Here is a 20,470-nt window from a genome sequence, read left to right as displayed (position 1 = left end):
AAGAAAAACTGTATACAGTAAATGTGTGTACAGTGACACTAAATGTATGTACATGTACTAAGTACTGTAAGTAGAAAATTAATTATAGTTACTCACCAACAATGACACGACGACTTGTCCGATAACGATGAGTTTAGTTTTACTGCACAACAAAGGAGAGTGTTATAGCTCTTCAGGCAACTGTATATCACCGCCGTTGTTCTTCTTCCGGCAGACTTCAATACAAATCCCTAAAGCAGATTTCATTCAGACTACTGCCTTATTACATCCACTTACAACTCATTTTGCACCCTGGTTAAAAGGACACTGCGACCGTAGATATTATATTCCTTTCCTACTTTTTAAATAAAAAGAATCATAGCCTCATTGAAGCAGTAGCAGGAGCAGATCGTTTTGGAGCCATAATGAAGGGCTTGACTATGCACAAAGATAAACACAAAAGAGCACAAAAGTTAACTCTTTACACAGCGAAACACGTTGATGCTGAATGAGCGAGACAAGACTTCCTGGTTAACATCGCATTCAGCACACAGGAACTTAACTGCGTGCTCCGATTGATTAGCTTCTCAGCCATCCGCCAATAGCGTCCCTTGTATGAAATCAACTGGGCAAACCAACTGAGGAAGCACGTACAGGAAGTAAAAAGACCCATTGTCCGCAGAACCTGCGAAGCAGTGAAAAATCCGCGTTATATATTTAGTTATGCTTACATATAAAATCCGCGATAGAGTGAAGCCGCGAAAGTCGAAGCGCGATATAGCGAGGGATTACTGTATATGTCTCTATTCTGCAAGAAACAGGGAAACACCATGAGTTGTTCATAACATGAATTATGGTCTGATCTCCTCAGCTTGTTATTAAGCACTCTCAATAGTAATAGCAGTTGGGAAAAGAATAAAGATATTACATTTAAAGCATAACAATTTTGAGGCATCATCTTTTCTTACTTTAGATTAATTGCAGCTGCAGTCATTTAAAGGTAAAAAAATATATTTCATGTATACAAAACAAATTTGGGGGAACTCTGTTGACCTGCTTTATATATTATTATTATTGTCAAAAATTGTAAGGAAGAAAAAGGTTCAGCTAATGCTCACATTTTGAAATTACCTTGCACAGGGTGGGAAAAGGGTTTCCCAAGCTGCCTTCCACACAGCAGTACTAATAGATTTTACTATTGAAAACCAATTATAACAATGAAATATACTGATAAGCGCCTTGAGAATGGGATAGGCACTATATAAATAAAATGTATTATTATTATTATTATTATCATCAAAGGCAGGCTAGGCTTTCCTCCAGCCAAGAAAGACTAAATGCCTGAAGGCAAAGACATTTTCTGGTTTACTTCAGACTTTACAAAGTTTTGTAGCTTTACCACATGCAAATGTACTGTCAACCTATAAAAATATAAAAACATTTAAAATTAAGCTTCTTCTCTCCTTCAATAATGTTATTAAATGGCAAAAAGAGTATGTGGATGAAAAGACAAGATTTTACAGTACTTCAAAGGATGAAAATTTTCAAATAGGAAGCTTTCACATCTAGTTATTTTCAGGCCTTATTTTTAAATATTTGATGATAAACAGGTAAGTTCAATTTGTTTTCAATTTGAAAATCTGAATGAGCACCAAAATGTGGAGCATGACTTGTATATAAATGTTAGGTTCAAAAAGATTCCAAAAAACTCTTGAGCAGTTCATTTTCAGAAAATGTATTGTGGTCTATCACACAATGTTTACTAAATCAAGGGTGTTGCAAAATTCAGAATTTTTGGCTTTCATAAGAAACATAAAAATACCAACTAGCTACAAATTTAGAAGCCATATGTAATAAATGTATTCTACTGAAAATGAACTAACTCATTGCAAACAGTTGCATTTCATTTTTAATGTAGGAACAAAGCAAACTAGTTTTGACACAGATGAATATATAAGCAGCATTAAGGACGTTGTCACCATTTTCAATCAATGCATGCTTTCATGTGCATGTGTAGCCAAATGTAACCAGCCACACATGCATCCGTGCAATAATCACTACCACATGTAAGGAACTCAATCTGCAGTGGGCTGGTAAAGCTATATAAACCTCTGCTTGTGCTGTACTTCCCACAGTCCTAAGAGTATGTCCCAGCTATGCCATCCCAGAAAGTACAGTTGTTGGTTGAGAGAGGTGACAATCTTAGTTCTTCCTAAGGGAAGACAGTATGTCCCTGTTGAGGGTTCAATTACTAGTAAGTAGTGACTTTTTGCGCCATCACTATTTATTTTCCAACTCTACGAGGTACTGAATTATTGTCAAAAAGTGATGTCTAAGCATTAGGTTTACATCTATACTAATAAAAGGTAAAGCCCTCAATGATTCACTCACTCACTCACTCATCACTAATTATCCAACTTCCTGTGTAGGTAGAAGGCTGAAATTTGGCAGGTTTATTCCTTACAGCTTACTTACAAAAGTTGGGCAGGTTTCATTTCGAAATTCTATGCGTAATGGTCATAACTGGAACCTATTTTGTCGCCCATATACTGTAATAGACTGCAGCCTGTAGGCCGTGGAGGACAGAGTTGTGTCTCACTTCATCACACCTCCCACGTAATCACGTGAACTGACTGTGACCGCAGTACATAGAGAACAAGGCAGAGCTCCAAAGAGCGCTAAAGAAAAGACGCATTACACAATTGAGAAGGCAGAAAAAGAATATCAAGCGAGTGACGCATACAAGCATATTCATAAGTGCAGCTACTGCGGAAACAAACCACGGTGTAAACCGTAAGTTTAAATTAAGTTTGTAGACACGCTCCTTAAATTAAGTTCATAGACAGGCTGCCGCTTGTCATGCCACGACTAGCACAATATTCGCGGGATACAAGTTTAATGAGAGGACGCTGGGTATAAACGAGAGTTTTGATCACTTTGTAACTAAGTTACAATTGCTGGTGAAGGACTGTACTTATGCAAATTTCGAGAGACTGTGTTTGTGGGGGGATTGACAGTTAAGACGGGGGGGAAGTTACATCAGCATCTACCCTCCCATTCACTTCATTTCGCTCTGAGCTGAGCTCCGTAGCTAACGCGGTCTTGCGGAAGCAACTTTGTGACGCTGCCACCAAATACTCAAAGAAAAATCCACATGCTGTCTCTGGGGTTTCTCCACACTTTGAATCCTCCAGGCACTACTGAGCATAATCTAATTTTGACGGTTGGGACACAAATAATATTACTGAAAACCTTACAGCCACCGAGACATTGTAATGGCACGAGACTTCAGGTCACATGTCTGCAAAAGAACCTAATTGAGGCAACTATTTTTACTGGCGGTTGCTCAGGGGAGAGAGTTTGTATTCCTCGCATCCCCGTTATACCCTCTGATCTCCCATTTCAATTCAAATGTCTCCAATTTCCAGTAAGGCTCTGCTTCGCGATGACAAGTCTCAGGGACAGACTCTACAAAAGGTTACATTGACAATCATGTTACGTTATTTTTAAAAAGTTTCCTTTTCTTAGCACAAGCACAGCTGAGAAGCTTTGATGCATGTGCTCCATAACGCGTTAAAAAAAATAACGCATTTAATCACAATTTGCATTCCAACCAAAGGGGAACTTTTGTCAATGCATGATTTCCTGGTACATCGATTACATTGATGCAGACATCAGAGCTACAAAAATGGAAGAGTCTGAAGAAAGTGCGTTGCTAGGACTGATCGGAGGCAAATTTCATTTCGAAAGACTACCCGACGGAAGCCTTGATAAAAGCGTGGTTTTGTGCAAACTGTGCAAAAAGAAGTTTGCATACCACCGATGCACTTCAACCTTACTGTACCATCTAAATGCTAAACATGTTACAGCGAGCACAGAAACTGTGTATGATGTTAGCACTACCAGTACGAGTTCGAGTACCAACAAAAGCTGTCGGCAGCCCAAACCTGATGAAATGACTGGCTTCAGGACCAAAATTCGTAAGTCAACATCTGTCAAACTTACAAATTCTCTCGCAAAATGGATTGCTTTGGACTGTAGACCACTAACAGTGGTGGAACATAGGGGGTTAGAAAATGTGCTACAGTTAGCGTCAGGTTATCCAACTTTCCAACTGCTGTGCCGAAAGACTATTTCAAGTAAAATTCAACAGCTTTATGACACTGAAAAGAAAGCAAATTTACATGCATTACAGAAAGCGGACTTTGTGGCTCTTCCTGGGGCTCACTGGACTTCCGTGACCATTAGTAATTTTAATTACATCTAATTACAGAATGTTCAATGATCACACTATTTTAGCCAAATGTACAAAATAATTATTCTACATGTAACGGTCAACAACGTCCGCCATGTTGAACTTTCTTATTTATGGGCCCATCTTCACAAAATTTGGTAGGCGGCTTCCCTGAGCTAACCGAAACCAATGTACGTACTTATTTCGGTGGTATGACGCCACTGTCAGCCACCATATGGAACTTTCCAATGTCACTAATTCGTCCCGTGTAGGTAGAAGGCTGAAATTTGGCAGGCTCATTCCTTACAGCTTACTTACAAAAGTTGAGCAGGTCATATTGAACTTTTCAACGGTCTTTGTTGCTTATGGGCCCATATTCAAGAAATTTGGTACACGAGTTCCCAACGCTAACTGAATCCTACTTACGTACATATATACGTCCATAGCCTGCAGCTCAGTCACCGTGTAAGGCGGCATTGGGTCCCCCATCCCAACGCCTCCCACGTTGTTGGCTGCCTGCCTATATAAAGCCGTCCGTCATTCCGGTCTCTACATTCCCTTTCTTGCTTCGCCACGGGATTCACGTCTCCCTACTGATAACTACAGCCTTTTTATTTAATCCACGGCTTCTCCGCTGTTTTATTGTTCGTTTATTACGATTATAGTTATTGTGTAGGTATTTTAAACTTACTTTACATTGCTCAGGTACCCATTTCCTTTATCATTCCAACCGTACCCCCATTACCATGTCTATCGAGGTGATCACCATCGATCAAAGAACTGTCACTTACCGAGTGGTTTCCATGCCCGGAGATGGCACCTACCTTTTCCATTCTCTTTGTTCCATATTGCACGGCCATATCAAGCTCACTCTTGATATCCGGAGGAACATTGTGTCTTATGTATTGAATGACTGGGACAGGTTCAAGGTGTGGACTGATGACGGTACAGGAAATAATTATACTACACAGGAGCACTAGAAGAGTGAAATGCTTAAGCCCTTCACCCAAGGTTCTGCATGTGAGTTGATGGCTGCCGCTGAATTGTTCGGTTGTCGCTTTCAAGTGTACACGCTTAAAAAACAGCGTTACACCTTTGGACAACCACCAATGCCTCTTAAACATCTTAGATTCACAGGTGACGATTTCAGTAGTGGACACTTTGATGTTTATGAATGTTTAAACTCTCAAAGCTGGATGCGAAGTTATCGATGAAACCGGTTGTATGCTTACAATGCTTGACAGATGCTGAATGTCACTTCAACGCAAGTCCTGCAAATACTGTCATAATTTAAACAAACCATGAAACTCACACTGATTATGGCAGCAACAATCCAAGCTGTGAGATTTGAAACAAGATTACTGTTCACATGGCCAACTGTAAGTTGCATGCTCAAGAGTAAGCTCAGCGCACAACTTGGTCATATTACAACCAGAGGGCCGAACCCACAATGTGGTATACAAAGAGATCCTTAACAAATAATTATTGGCATATTTTCCCTCAGTTTAAAAAGGTTTAATTTTCTTCTTAATAAAAATTTTGATGCAGTACTTTGCCGCTGCAAAGCGCGGGTATTTTGCTAAATGTATATATAAGTGTGTGTGTGTGTATATATATATATATATATATATATACATACATATACATACTTACCTATATATACTAGACATTAAGCCCGTTACAATAACATAAACATTAGTTGGAACAGTCTATATTAAATGGCAAGGGACCTTGTATGTGGATGTAATATGTGTCACAGTATTGTGTGCCTTTAATTTTCTCTCTCAGTAATACTGGTTTGTATTTCTATAAAATGCCTGTAATATTGTCTGACAGTAATACAGTGGAACCTCAGTTCACAATCATAATTTGTTCCAAAACTCTGGTTGTAACCCGATTTGGTCGTGAAACGGTCATTTCCCCCATAGGATTGTATGTAAATACAATTAATCCGTTCAAGACCGTACGAACTGTATGTAAATATATATTTAAGTTTTTAAGCACAAATATAGTTAATTATACCATTGAATGCACAGCGTAATAGTAAACTAAATGTAAAAACATTGAATAACACTAAGAAAACCTTGAACAACAGAGTGCTATAGCCTTATGACATGCTCCCTAAAAACACTTTTTTTTTTTTTTAATGAGTTTTAAGTACAGGGAAAAAAATGAACATTTGAAAAATCCGCAATTTAATAAACAACCAAGAAAAGTAACATTGCAACAATGCACGTGCGCGCCTGTGTGCACTTTGAGCTACTTTTTGTAGGAAAATGTGCTATATAAATAAATGTTGTTGTTGTGTGTGTGTGTCTGTCTCTCTTAAGCGCACACCTCTGTGTCTGTGAGAGTGTCTGTCTGTCACGTGTGTGCGTGTCTGTCTGTCTGTACACACAGGGAATGCACAGGAAGAGACTGATATATATGTACTTATATATGTATATGTGGATGTGTGTGTGTGTATATATATATATATATATATATATATATATTTTCAAAATGTTTCCTTTTCTTTTTCATTACTTCTTTAACACACTACTTCTCCGCTGCGAAGCGTGGGTATTTTGCTAGTACTGGATATACCTGTGGCTTATTTTAGTCTGTTTGTGTTTTTCATTTAAAAAACAATAATATTGCCTCTGTTATTCTATTAATAAATCTGAGACTTTTTTCTGTAAGTAAAATATTATGCATTTTGTTAATATTTCCATTAATGGTCATTTTCAGTGCAAGTTAAATACAAAAAAAACAAAAATAGGTTACAAAAGTTACCAGGAACGGAATAAATAGTCTCAATTTTAAATTCATGAACAAAACAAAAAAGTCACAAAGACTGAGAATGGGAGGTATGAGGCAACAACTACATTGTTTTTGGTCAAACACTTTCTGACTAACAACACAATGTGTGTAGATAACAACAACATTTATTTATATGGCATGTTTTCATACACTGCACTGTCAAGGTGCAAAATGTAGTTTTACATGCACCACTCCTCCAGACATTTTTTCCTGATGCATTCCCATAAACCCCTCACCAGTTCAGCATACTTTTAGTGGTTAGCAGTCTTATCACTGGAAACTCTTCATTAACAAGTCCATTAAATGAGTGAACATCGTTCACACGCTTGATATGACTTAACATGCTTTTCTCAGCCTGGACCAAAGAAACTGTCTATAAGTCATAAAACATGCATCACAAAGAACTCAGCACAAAGAAACTAAGTGGACGGATTAACAAGACTGTAAGCATGCAAAACCTAGCAAGCATTGTTAACTAAACCTTACTCCTGTGCTATAGACTGATTCTGGGAACGTTTGGGTTCCAATCATATATCTGTACATCTACATCTATCTTTATACACATATATCCACAAAAAACCTATGTATGCAGTACAGGTGCATCACATATTGGGTTTCCTACCATATTCAGGTGATATAACCTGCTTTACCAAAAACTGCTGTATGCATGGCCAAACTCCTCTACTTTCCTTGGTGGGGGAAAACAAGAAGGAGAATCTACACTCACAACAATCTACAATTCTCCTTCGTCGTATAAAAAAAATGACAGTTGCAAGCTGAGGTGTTTTCAGAGATCAGTTAATAAAGAATCTAACGTCATCTGTAATCTCTGCTGATGCAAAACAATGCACAAGCCACAAGGATCCCAAGGAACAAGGCATTTGAAGAAAACAGGCACACCCTATAACTAGAACGATAACGATTAGAATACTGATATCTAGATTGCCCTATGCAGGTCACAGGGCTGGATAAAATCTTTGCTAATTTCTCATGAAGTATTCATCAAAGTGTTTTATGAATAAAAGGAAAAAGTCTGGAGAGAACTCTATAATGAAAGTATTTGTTTTTGTTAGAGTAGGTAGGTATGAGGGTGTAAATGATACAAAATACCTGCAAAATAATTATCACTACTTAATTGTCCCCAGATACGGAAAATCATACAGCCATGTAAAAACATACATAAATGCTGTGAAATTGTTTTTATTTATTAACATATATGAACATATGAAGATTTTATGTTTTTTTAAACAGTATCTTTAGATAAAACATATATAAATTGTGCAAAAAACACAATAAAAAATTGATTTTGCAATAATTTATTACACAAAAAGCAAACAGATATGCCATTTGCGGTTTGAGGAGTGTCTTGCATGCACAGCCCGTTTCAATTCCCATCACAGTATCTCAATTGGATTTATTTCTGGGCTTGTCCTTGTCGTTTAATGGCCATCTATTATCTATATCTGCAGTTTATTGGTGGATTTACTGGTGTGTTGAGGGTTATTGTCATGTTGCAAGGTATACTTTTGGTTGAGCTTCAATCTTCTGACAAGTGATCTCACATTATCTTCAAACACTTCTGGTGCAACAAAGAATTCATAATGGATTTTATGATGATGAGCTGCCCAGGTCCTGCTGTAGCAAATTAACCCCAGACCCAAATAATGCCAACACCATGCTTTACAGTTACAATCACGTTTTTCTCAATTAAATGTAGTCTTTATTTTTTGCAAAATTTTTGTCTTATGGTACAGTGGCCAAATAACTCCATCTTTACCTTGACTATGTACAGCACAATTTTTCAAAACTCCTATTCTTTGCATAAATATTTATAGGCAAACTTAACTCTTGTCCTGATGTTCTTTCTAAACAAACAAAGTTTCCTCCTGGCACACTTGCTCGGGCAGCCTGGCCTGAGCATGTTGACTGTTGTCTTAAGGCTTCTTCACTTGATGATATTGCTGAATACAGAATGGTGAATTTCCCAATGTTTTGAAGATCTTTTAAATCTGTTCCCAGACTCATATACATCCATAAGCGTCTTTCTGAACGCCATGGGGAACTCTTATGATCTAGGCATTGTGATAACACACACTTCAATAACAATTCGCAAAACAAACTGAATGTCTGAGGAATAAATAAGAAAGGTTCAGACAAGATCCTATCTAATGAAGTATTAATCATTTGCAATTGATTCTGATTTTAAGTATTTGAAGCAGTGATAAATATAGGAATGTACTTACTTTTACACATGTGAAATACAGGTGCTGGTCATAAAATTAGAATATCATGACAAAGTTGATTTATTTCAGTAATTCCATTCAAAAAGTGAAACTTGTACATTAGATTCATTCATTACACACAGACTGATGTATTTCAAATGTTTATTTCTTTTAATTTTGATGATTATAACTGACAACTAATGAAAGTCCCAAATTCAGTATCTCGGAAAATTAGAATATTGTGAAAAGGTTCAATATTGAAGACACCTGGTGCCACACTCTAATCAGCTAATTAACTCAAAACACCTGCAAAAGCCTTTAAATGGTCTCTCAGTCTAGTTCTGTAGGCTACACAATCATGGGGAAGACTGCTGACTTGACAGTTGTCCAAAAGACGACCAATGACACCTTGCACAAGGAGGGCAAGACACAAATGTCATTGCTAAAGAGGCTGGCTGTTCACAGAGCTCTGTGTCCAAGCACATTATTAGAAAGGCGAAGGGAAGGACAAGATGTGGTAGAAAAAAGTGTACAAGCAATAGGGACAACCGCACCCTGGAGAGGATTGTGAAACAAAACCCATTTAAAACTGTGGGGGAGATTCACAAAGAGTGGACTGCAGCTGGAGTCAGTGCTTCAAGAACCACCACGCACAGACGTATGCAAGACATGGGTTTCAGCTGTCACATTCCTTGTGTCAAGCCACTCTTGAACAAGAGACAGCGTCAGAAGAGTCTCGCCTGGGCTAAAGACAAAAAGGACTGGACTGCTGCCGAGTTATGTTCTCTGATGAAAGTAAATTTTGCATTTCCATTGGAAATCAAGGTCCCAGAGTCTGGAGGAGAGGCACAGAATCCACGTTTCTTGAGGTCCAGTTTAAGGTTTCCACGGTCAGTGATGGTTTGGGGTGCCATGTCATCTGCTGGTGTTGGTCCATTGCGTTTTCTGAGGTCCAAGGTCAACGCAGCCATCTACCAGGAAGTTTTAGAGCACTTCATGCTTCCTGCTGCTGACGAACTTTATGGAGATGCAGATTTCATTTTCCAACAGGACCTGGCACCTGCACACAGTGCCAAAGCTACCAGTGCCTGGTTTAAGGACCATGGTATCCCTGTTCTTGATTGGCCAGCAAACTCGCCTAACCTTAACCCCATAGAAAATCTAAGGGGAATTGTGAAGAGGAAGATGCAATACGCCAGACCCAACAATTCAGAAGAGCTGAATGCCACTAATAGAGCAACATGGGCTCTCATAACACCTGAGCAGTGCCACAGACTGATCAACTCCATACTGCATAGCTGCAGTGAGCTAGGCCAAAGGAGCCCCAACTAAATATTGAGTGCTGTACATGCTCATACTTTTCATGTTCATACCTTTTGGTTGGTCAACATTTCTAAAAATCCTTTTTTTGCATTGGTCTTAATTGATATTCTAATTTTCCGAGATACTGAATTTGGGACTTTCATTAGTTGTCAGTTATAATCATCAAAATTAAAAGAAATAAACATTTGAAATACATCAGTCTGTGTGTAATGAATGAATCTAATATACAAGTTTCACTTTTTGAATGGAATTACTGAAATAAATCAACTTTGTCATGATATTCTAATTTTATGACCAGCACCTGTATACATTTGTTAATTTAAATGATACAATTGGCTACAAAATGTATAAAGGTGGTATGTTGTTATATTATCTTTATCTATAGATCTATAGATACTGTTTAAATAAAATCATATCTTGATATGTTCACATATGTCAAAAAAGAAAAAAAAACATTTAATGGGATGTACCAACTTTTACATGATTCCATATAAAACACATTGGTATTTCTACTCAATGTGTGTACATCATCCCAGGCACAGTTTTTCTTCTGTTGAAAAAAACAAGCCAACTAGGCCAACTAGTTGTCCTCATTCTAGTCTTTTTTTTTTTGCTTTATATCATTTGATGTGTCATGGTGGAAAGAGGTAGTTGCCCACTTTCCTCTTGGAGCTCCACAGACAGGGCCAGACTCCCAGACTTTCCCATCTCCATTCTGGAGCATATATAGGGCTGTTCACATTATATTTCTATTTGAAAAGAAAGCAGAACAAACCAAACAGCAGAGAGAACTCTGAAACCTCTTCTTAGTGGTTTCCCTGTGCTTTCCCCAAAAGTTAAACATGAGTATGGGACAAACTATGGTACTACCTATCTGAAATGGTACCTAAAATGAAAACAATCAAATTCTTCAGGCTTTTCTTAAGACAGAAAACACTACTCAATAGCCTGACAAGGAGATGGGCTTATTCAGCAACAGCATGCCGACTGACAGTATGGCCATGTGTGTACCATAAGTGATTAAAATGAGTCAGAAATATTGCGGCTCAGAGATCAACCCACAAAAATACACAATATGCATGTAAAGTATTGGGGGGAAAAAAAGATTGTTTTCAATTGCATGTTATTACTGTTTCGTTTGTTACTTTGTCATAGCCATTGTTTTCTTGTGGTACCACTACCACAACCATTTACTACATTGTGCTACTGTCATTGTTAGGCTGCACCCCATTTTCATTGTAGTAATGATTATTTGCTACAGTAAAAAAGTAAGAGAAGTCTACAGTAAATTCAACAATGACTTGCAACTCAAATGCAACAACCTACAACCCATACTTTAAGAAAGACCACTCGAAGACGAAGCCTTAAAAAGAGCCAATAAAGAACTATTAAGAACATTTGTTATGTAGCAAGTCCTGTGGAGACTGGGCGGTCTTTTGGCCAGGAACCATACAGATATGTTTATTTCTCCAGCTTAACTGTAGTTTTTTTTTAACTATTTTTCTATCTACCCTGGCCAACTGACCTGACCATTAGATTGATAGACAGATATATACAACATCATAAACGCATGTATATCCATACACCAATTAAAAGGACTTAACAAATTATGACTTATTACAAATTTATTAATTACTTTTGAACTTATAAAGCTATTTATTGTTATTGTCCTTTTATATTCGTCATTGCATAGTTGAACAACGACGCATTTCACTGTATTATACTGCATGTATAATTTGTATGTGAAAAATAAGACTTGTTTTTTTTAAATAGAATTCTTTTTTAAGCTTTAAAATATAGGACTCCAAATATATGGTGTCTTGGGAGACTTTTGAACAGAATTATCTGTACATACTGGACGTTAAACCCAGAAATGACTATCTTTGAAACATTGCGTGCATTAAATAAAAATAGAAAGAAAAAAAAACTCATTGTGTAGAAAACGTTTTCTCCATATTAATGTTTCGCCTTATTTTGTTAAAGTTAAATCTCACCAATAATAAATAGTTAAATTTACATTAAGAAATAGCACTTTACAGCTTTCATATGATCTGTAATAAAAGTCGAAAGCTTTGCAGAGCGAAAGTCTACCGGACACATCGCTCGAAAACACTCGTGTTTCTAACGGATTGTTTTATTTCTTTATTTCATGGATTCCTTTGTCAATTTAAAATGAAGAAAAAAAAAACTGTTTTATTCCGGTACCTGAATATAAGTCGCCGATTCACTGGAAAAAAATCGCTTCACAAAGCAAGCAACATTCCAAAGCTTTCTCATGCTGCCGATTCTGGGGAGCGCCATCTTGCTTGTAAACAGTTCAGGTCATCGGTATGGGGAAGAAAGAGGGACAAAAAGTACGAGACAAAACGTCTTTCTTTCTTTCTTTCTTTCTTTCTTTCTTTCTTTCTTTCTTTTTTCTATTACAATAGTAAGAAAGAAAGAAATTATTATTATTATTATTATTATTATTATTATTATTATTATTATTATTATTATTATGTTAGTTACTGATTCCAAACTTTCAAGCTTGAGTGTCTATGAGTGGGCTCTTTGATTGCCTGGCACCATCGTAGTGTTCATTAGAAATGTAACGATTTACTCCATGAAGTAGAAGTACGTAATAAACAAGAATATCAAATATTTGAAATAATAAGATGTGTGCTTCAATTTAAATGTTAAAGTTTCAATATTCTAGATTGTAATATAAATTTGTTAGTTTTCACCCTCTGATAGAGGTAAAAAAAAAGACATTATGATCATAATTACTGACCTTGGAACAGTCTAAAACTATAACCCAAATGCTTGTGTCTGAAATTTGTTGTGGCTATTAGAGGGCTACAACCACTGGTTTATAATTACATATATAAAAAAATTATCATATTCATGAGAGGTTCAGTAACCTTGAAATGGCACAAAACAAAACTCCACATGCCTATATTGCAGAGCCTTGTTTTTTAAAATTTTTGTGAAAAGGAGTAACTTTGACCCTTCGTGATCCATTATGGGGTGAACCCCTGCAGTCATTTGACGTGGCCTGTGCAACTTCAAGTTCTTTTGATGATTTTTGTTGAATGCCCCTATTGGTTTACTCTTTATCATAAGCATATATATTTTACTTGCACCAATATGGTGAAGAAATAGCCTAAATTTAGGTTTCCGGGTCTAGAGGGCCCAAAATAGTGAGTACTGTAATTCCAAAAAGCTCAATATCTTGCCTAACTAGACATCAGGATGCGTTGAATGGTATATCATATGTGGGCGTTTTCTCGTACCAGTTAATCAGAATGGGTGGAAAAAAAATGATATGATTTGAAAATATTCATAAGTAGTTCTAATGAATAGAGAGAATTCAATTCGTGTAGTTAGTAACAATCTTACTGAGATTGCAGAGGTGGTGAATCAGCTGAGGGTAGGAAAGGCTGCAGGGATCTATGGTATCCAGGGTGAACATTGCCAGGCTGGTAGTGAGGCTGTCCTCCTGGCATTGCAAACAATCTTTGCTTGTATTTGAGAGACTGCCGTCATCCCAACTGACTGGAAAATGGGACGTGTTGTCTCTATCTGGAACGGGAAGAGTGATTGCGGCAACTCCAGGGGGATAACAGTGCTCTCGATGCCTTGTAAGGTCCTTGCTAGATTCATCCTCCGTAATCACTTGCTCATCTACCAGGAACCAGAGCACTCTGGTTTTACACCTAAGAAGCCTAACATCGATCGCATCCTGACAATGAGGGTTCCCATGGAGCACAAAAATAAATATCGGCAGAGTTTCTTTGCAACCTTTGTCGATTTTTGTAAAAGTGTTTGACTCAGTTGACTGTGGAGCATCCGTTGACGAAGAAAAGATTCACTGATCTTGATTTTGCCAATGATGCTGTGATCTTCGCAGAGTCAATGGAGGCTCTTATCAGGGCTCTCAAGACTCTAAATGAAGAGTCTATGTCTGGGCTTGTGAGTGTTGCTGATAAAAAACAAAATCCAGGCCTTTACAGTAATGACCTCTTAGGCACATCCATTAGCAGTGTGTCTGTCTGCAAAGAGAGTGTTGACCTGTCTGCCAAGGGGACACCCATGTAACACATAGCTATGGCAGATAAAGAGTAATTTCTGGATGGTGGGACTGGACTGCGTGTCTGCCTGCCAACCAGGATCCCAAGCTGTTTCATTGTGTGGTGGGTGCGGCAACATGCTGTACCAGTGTATGCTTCCCAACCTGACCTGACCTGTTAGTAACAATGTGTGTTACTGTAAAAAAGGAAAATATAGGTAAATCCATCCATCATCCAACCCGCTATATCTGAACTACAGGGTCACGGGGGTTTGCTGGAGCCAATCTCAGCCAATACAGGGCAGGAAACAAACCCCAGGCAGGGCACGCACACACATTCATAAACCAAGCACACACTAGGGACAATTTAGAATCGCCAATGCACCTAACCTGCATGTCTTTGGACTGTGGGAGGAAACCCACACAGGCATGGCAAGAACATGCAAACTCCACGCAGGGAGGACCCGGGAACCCAGGTCTCCTAACTGCGAGGCAGCAGCACTACCCACTGCACCACCATGCTGCCCACATGCGTAAATGAAAAACAAAATAAAACTAGAGACACAAATTAAATTACTTAAATGTTCTGTCTCTAGTTTTCTTTTTAATCCTTTAGCATGCAAATAAACATGACTTACTTTTTGTAAAATTAATTTGAATTTAATATAGTGTATTTCAATTTATTTTTGCAGAATGAAATTAGCCATTTTAAGGACTACATACAGAGGCAGTTCATAATCACATCAGTATGTTTGAAAGTATATTTAATAGATTACAAAACACTTTTTACTAAAAGTTAAGGCAAAAACAAAAAAAAATCTCATCAAATACAGTTCTCTTCACAATGAAAGTAGCTGTGTATATTTTTTCTGTAGTATACAGTGGTGGCACACCAGTTACCATTGCATTTGAACTCAGGAGATTAGGTTCACATCCTGGCACATACACAGTTGGTAAGAAGCTGGTAAGTTGTGTCTGTGTCTGAGTGGAGATTTTCTCTAGCTATTCCACTACTATCTCCCATGACTGTAAGATATACAGTAAAGGTTTGGCAACTGTGAACTGTTTTTGTGTGAATTGGAGTGTAGTCTTAATTGAGTGTTCTCTGAGATGTAACAATAACCTGCTAAAGATGGTCCCAGTCTTATAAGCAGCATTTTATGTGATTTTACTGTATATGAAAAACCTAACTATCACCGATTATAAAACTCAGGCTAATTGGTACTATAGGTTAAGATGGTCAATAATTGTAAAAATATGTGTAAAATAGGGATAATGTGAAAAATCTTAAATCCAAGAAACCTATAAAGGGTTTTCAGAATTGGGTTAAAAAAGATCCATATAGAATTTAGGCATTTTGTAAGACATCATAAAGGCTAAGCAAACAGGTGACATGATTAAGCTGTTTAATATTACAAAGGGAGTTAGTAAAGCAGATACTAACTATAACATTGAAATTAGTTTTCCAATAAAAACATAGGGAAACAAATTTAATTTTTAACGGCGGATTTTGCATAAATGTTAGAAAGGTTTTTTTTTTATATATAGAAGCACAGACACTTGGAACAAGATACCAAGTAGTGTGGAAGATGGTAGGGCTTTAGGGATATTTAAACTTCGACTTGATATTGTTTTTGGAGAAATTAAGTAAATGGGATTGACAAGCTTTGTTGGGTTGAATAGCCTGCTCTCATCAAAATTGTTTGCTTGCCAACCCCACCCCTTACCCACCTGCGCTACGCGCCAGCCACTTCGCATCTCTGCCACTCATGTTGTGAAGAGGGGGGCTGAACACACCCCATGGTGATGTGGTCACTCCTCCAAAACCCCCTCTTCATCGGTAATACAATGGGAAACAAATACAATTTTTTTTACCTCCTCTTTACTCGATCAGCTGCTGGCTTGCTGCTGCTGCTGCCATGCGGCGTGATCTGCATCTCATGAGGTTCTTCAGACATTTAAAAGCCTGTACAGTAGCTGTCCTTTTGTCTCACTGACTTGTCTCTCCTCTTCCCCAGACATCCTATGCTCCTGTTGGGGGTCCTGCTCACGAGGCGCGCCCCTATGAAGAGGAAGATTTTCCATTCTTTTGAGAGATGGAACTGTCCCCTCCGACTATACACGGAGCTCAATTCACTTCTGAAAGAGACTTATGTTTGTTTGAAGTGTATAATATAAGTGTATAATATAATAACTTTCTGTCTCTAAAATCTTCTGTGTATCTGTGCATATGTGGATTTCACTTTCACCAAACAACAAATCTTTTAATTCTCACGGATATGCCTTTTCATTGAGGAGAAACACTACTTTTCCCTGATGGCAACACTAATTAGACGATCTACAAGTCTCTGACTTAAAGTTTAAATCTGAACAATATATTCAATCTCTTTTCGCTGTTCCATTATTTCACCAAGTAATAATTTCTGTTTGTTTGCGCTATTGTGATCTTTACTATCATTTTTTTGAGATTTTTTAATTTTCCTACTTTCATTATCTCTAACCTGCTCTGCATGTGTATCACGCCAACGTTTTTGAATTCTTACGACATTCTACTTTGTCATCTACTCTTTGTCTTTTCCCATCCCCGGGCATGATTAAATCTCTTGGCACAAAGTTTTGTCTAGTGGAACATGAGAAAGAAGTTCTGAGAAAGTCACGTCTTGTTTCTCTGAACACATCTCGTATCATCCCAAGATATTTTTATATAATAGAGAGACATCCAGGGCACACCTCACTTCCTAATTATCTGGTGCTCCTGTACCTTATAAGACATCCCTTACACTCCAAGGGCATACTTTTCCTAAATACACTGTTGCTTCTCTCCTGATGACAGTCATATGTTGTCTGTACCACTGAATCCTTCCCTCTTCCCTCTTCTTATTGAAGGCTTCACTATAGTGAGTATACATAAAAATACTGTATTTAAACTGTATATAAATGCATGTGCATTTAATCTATACAGTACTTGTAGATATTGGATTGATAGTAGTTAATGTATTATTGTACTAAAAATATGTATTTTCCCTACAGCTTCAAAAACATTAGCCTGGTTAGTAACACTGAAATTGGCCCTCTGTGTGGAAATGCTTGTGCACACATGAATGTGCCTTCAGATGGTCTGGCGTACTTTCATGAGTCTGTTGCTGCACTTATTGTTGATGAAATAGTCTCTAGCTGTTTGCGATCCTAAACTTTAAAAGATGATCCACATGATGGATGAATAATACAGCATTCTTAAACCCACTTAATCCAGCACAAGGTTATTGGGAGATAGAGCCTATCCAAGAATGACTAGATGATAATCTATCTATAACAATGGTCATATTATAGTCTGCTTAATATATGAGTAAGTGTTTTGCTATTTTTTTTCTGTATCCAAGATAGTTTTTCCTGTTTCTTTTTTTTCCTTTACATAAGGTGAATGGGCAAATGAGTTAGACACGTCTTTAAAATTGGTAGTGTGCTACAATGAATTGGCTACTTGACTAGAATTGTTTTCTGACTGTTCCAGTTGGATAAGCATCTCAGTTTAAAAAAGTTTGAAAATACTATATAATTGTTTCATTATTTACATTTTGTACTCTTGTTAAATTAACAACCCTCTTTTCTCTTTCTTTCTTTCTTTCAATAGATAGATAGATAAAACTTATTTATATGGAGAAATTTGACTTTTTTTACAGAAACTCTTTAAACAAATAAATACATAAAGAAATAGATTCTTCCTATTCCATTTTTGCAGTAAGTCACTTTACTATCTTTCTTAATTCTATTTTAGTTGTTAGACTTGTGTTTTAGTGAATCTCTATTTATTTGTGGGGTTTCTGATTTAATTGATTTAATGAGTTCCAAAACTTTTAGCAGTAATCAATATTTTTAATAATCAAAGACAGTTTGACTTACTTATAATGTTTAGTGATTTGGTGAAACCAAGAGTAATCCTTAATGTTACATTTTATTTACTAACTTTTTAGCCTACAAACCTTTATTAGTCTATGCTATAAAAACAAAGCTGGTTCTACAAGCAGTATCGAGAACCTTGATATTATTTTGCAATTTTAACACCATTGGTATTTATTCTTTCTTTGTAAATTTTTTGATTTGTTTCTCAGTGTGTACTAATTGTTTCTGAATAATAAAGTTTACTTCAAAAAACAGATCTTTAAACATACACATTTATATTGCACACAAGACAGGGCATATACATGTCAAGATGGTTGGAGTGTAAAGCATTTATTTATGATATTCATTTTCTATATGCCATAATTAGAAAACTTGCAATGCTGCTTTCAAATTTTATCAACACAATTTTTACTGTATTTTATTGATATTGAAAAAAAAAATAATACAGAGACATCCAGTGTAGTTTATTACAAATGATGCAAGGCAATGGTGACAGAAAATCATGAGCAAAAAATGTATATACAGATACATAATTCAACATATATTTTTTCATTTTATTTTTTTTCCATATGTCCATCAACACAAGCAATTTTATTGTAAAACTGAGGATACAGTAACTGAGAATAGAGAAGGACAGTAATTTGATTATGTTTTTTATTCTAGTGAATATTTGTGCCTGGGTTATTCATTTTATATGTGTGTATATGGGCACTGAAATAGAATGACACTCTTTGGTTTCACTTTCCAGTTTAAATTGCTACTAATGACCCATTCATGGAAAAAAGCAGCTTTACACAATGTATGGAACTTTCAATCTCACCGTATACATTTATAGATGATGCATTAAAGAAGCAATAAGGATTTTTATTTGTCATAATATTTGTTTGCTTACATTTTTAAGTATTTTTGTTCTAAACGTATACTATATTTTTGTATAAGTTTTAATACTGATATCACTCTGGTGAATATGTAGAGTCTTTCTTTTTTTCTTTGGGCATTTTAAGAGGAGTGCATTTTTATACTCAATAAGCTCCAATGAGTAAACCCACATAATGTGGCTTACTTGTATAGGCCACATTTACATGTACAAAATACTGCAGTTTGGCAGTGAGGTGTAAGGCCCCCCTGCTTCCCCCATTTACTTACAACATCTGCACATAATTTCTTTCTCTTGCATCTGTTCATGTTTGTGCAAATATCATTCCATATTCATTATTATTTCCTAAGGCAGCCAGCCCTAACATATAACCTTGTTAAAGTTCTCACACATCTTGAAAAGCAGCCTTAGAGCCTTCTGATTGGGACTAAGGCTTTATTCCTGACTTCAGGATTTGAATTCCTGGCCCCTGTTTCCTGACCACCCACACAAAGTGCCCTCCTTCTCCTCTCCCTCAATTTTAAGGAATTTCCTCCCTTGATATTCAGTGTTTGATGAGCCCTTTTTTCTACTCACTCTCAGTGTTCCCCTTAACTATCTCCTTATGCCACATTATTGTTATGAAGATTAGTAGCCGCACTAATACCTTGTGTCTTCATGACTGTTCCTTTCGTAAATTGAATACATGCTTGATAAATGTAATGAGCTCAGACTAGAAAGAAGTATTACAGTAAATGTCTTACATACTTTCTCCTGTTCCGTCTCCTACAAACCCTTTTTAGAAAAGCCTGAGGAAATAATAGCTGTAATACGGGTTAATACTATACTGTAAAATTGGTTTGCTCTCTAGAATACTGTATAGCTGTACTGAAGGTATATTGAAAGTATGCCTTCTTATGTACATTTCCAACAATGAAAGAGGCAAATATCAAAGAAGAGGTCTTGTTTTAGTTTCATATTCATACCTTTATTTTTATAACCATACGTGATTATCAGGAGACTTGCACTTCTTTTCATAGTGGTTATTTTCAAACCTGTTAATGCAATCAATTTTAAATTAGAAGACAAAGCTCTCTGAATGTACA

General features: G+C 36.8%; 1 protein-coding gene across 1 annotated transcript in view; it reads right to left on the bottom strand.

The window, feature by feature from the left end:
- The window catches only part of wars2 (tryptophanyl tRNA synthetase 2, mitochondrial), a 91,268-nt gene extending 78,366 nt beyond the window's left edge, over nucleotides 1-12,902 (bottom strand). The window contains exon 1 of the mRNA XM_039743721.1: nucleotides 12,766-12,902. Within this exon, the coding sequence (XP_039599655.1) occupies nucleotides 12,766-12,861 (96 nt within the window). The 5' untranslated portion in view covers nucleotides 12,862-12,902. The remainder of the gene's footprint in view (nucleotides 1-12,765) is intronic.
- Between the last annotated feature and the right edge of the window lie 7,568 nt (nucleotides 12,903-20,470).

This window comes from Polypterus senegalus, chromosome 2, assembly GCF_016835505.1.
Source record: "Polypterus senegalus isolate Bchr_013 chromosome 2, ASM1683550v1, whole genome shotgun sequence".
NCBI lineage: Eukaryota > Metazoa > Chordata > Cladistia > Polypteriformes > Polypteridae > Polypterus > Polypterus senegalus.
This window is presented reverse-complemented; position numbering and strand designations above follow the sequence as displayed.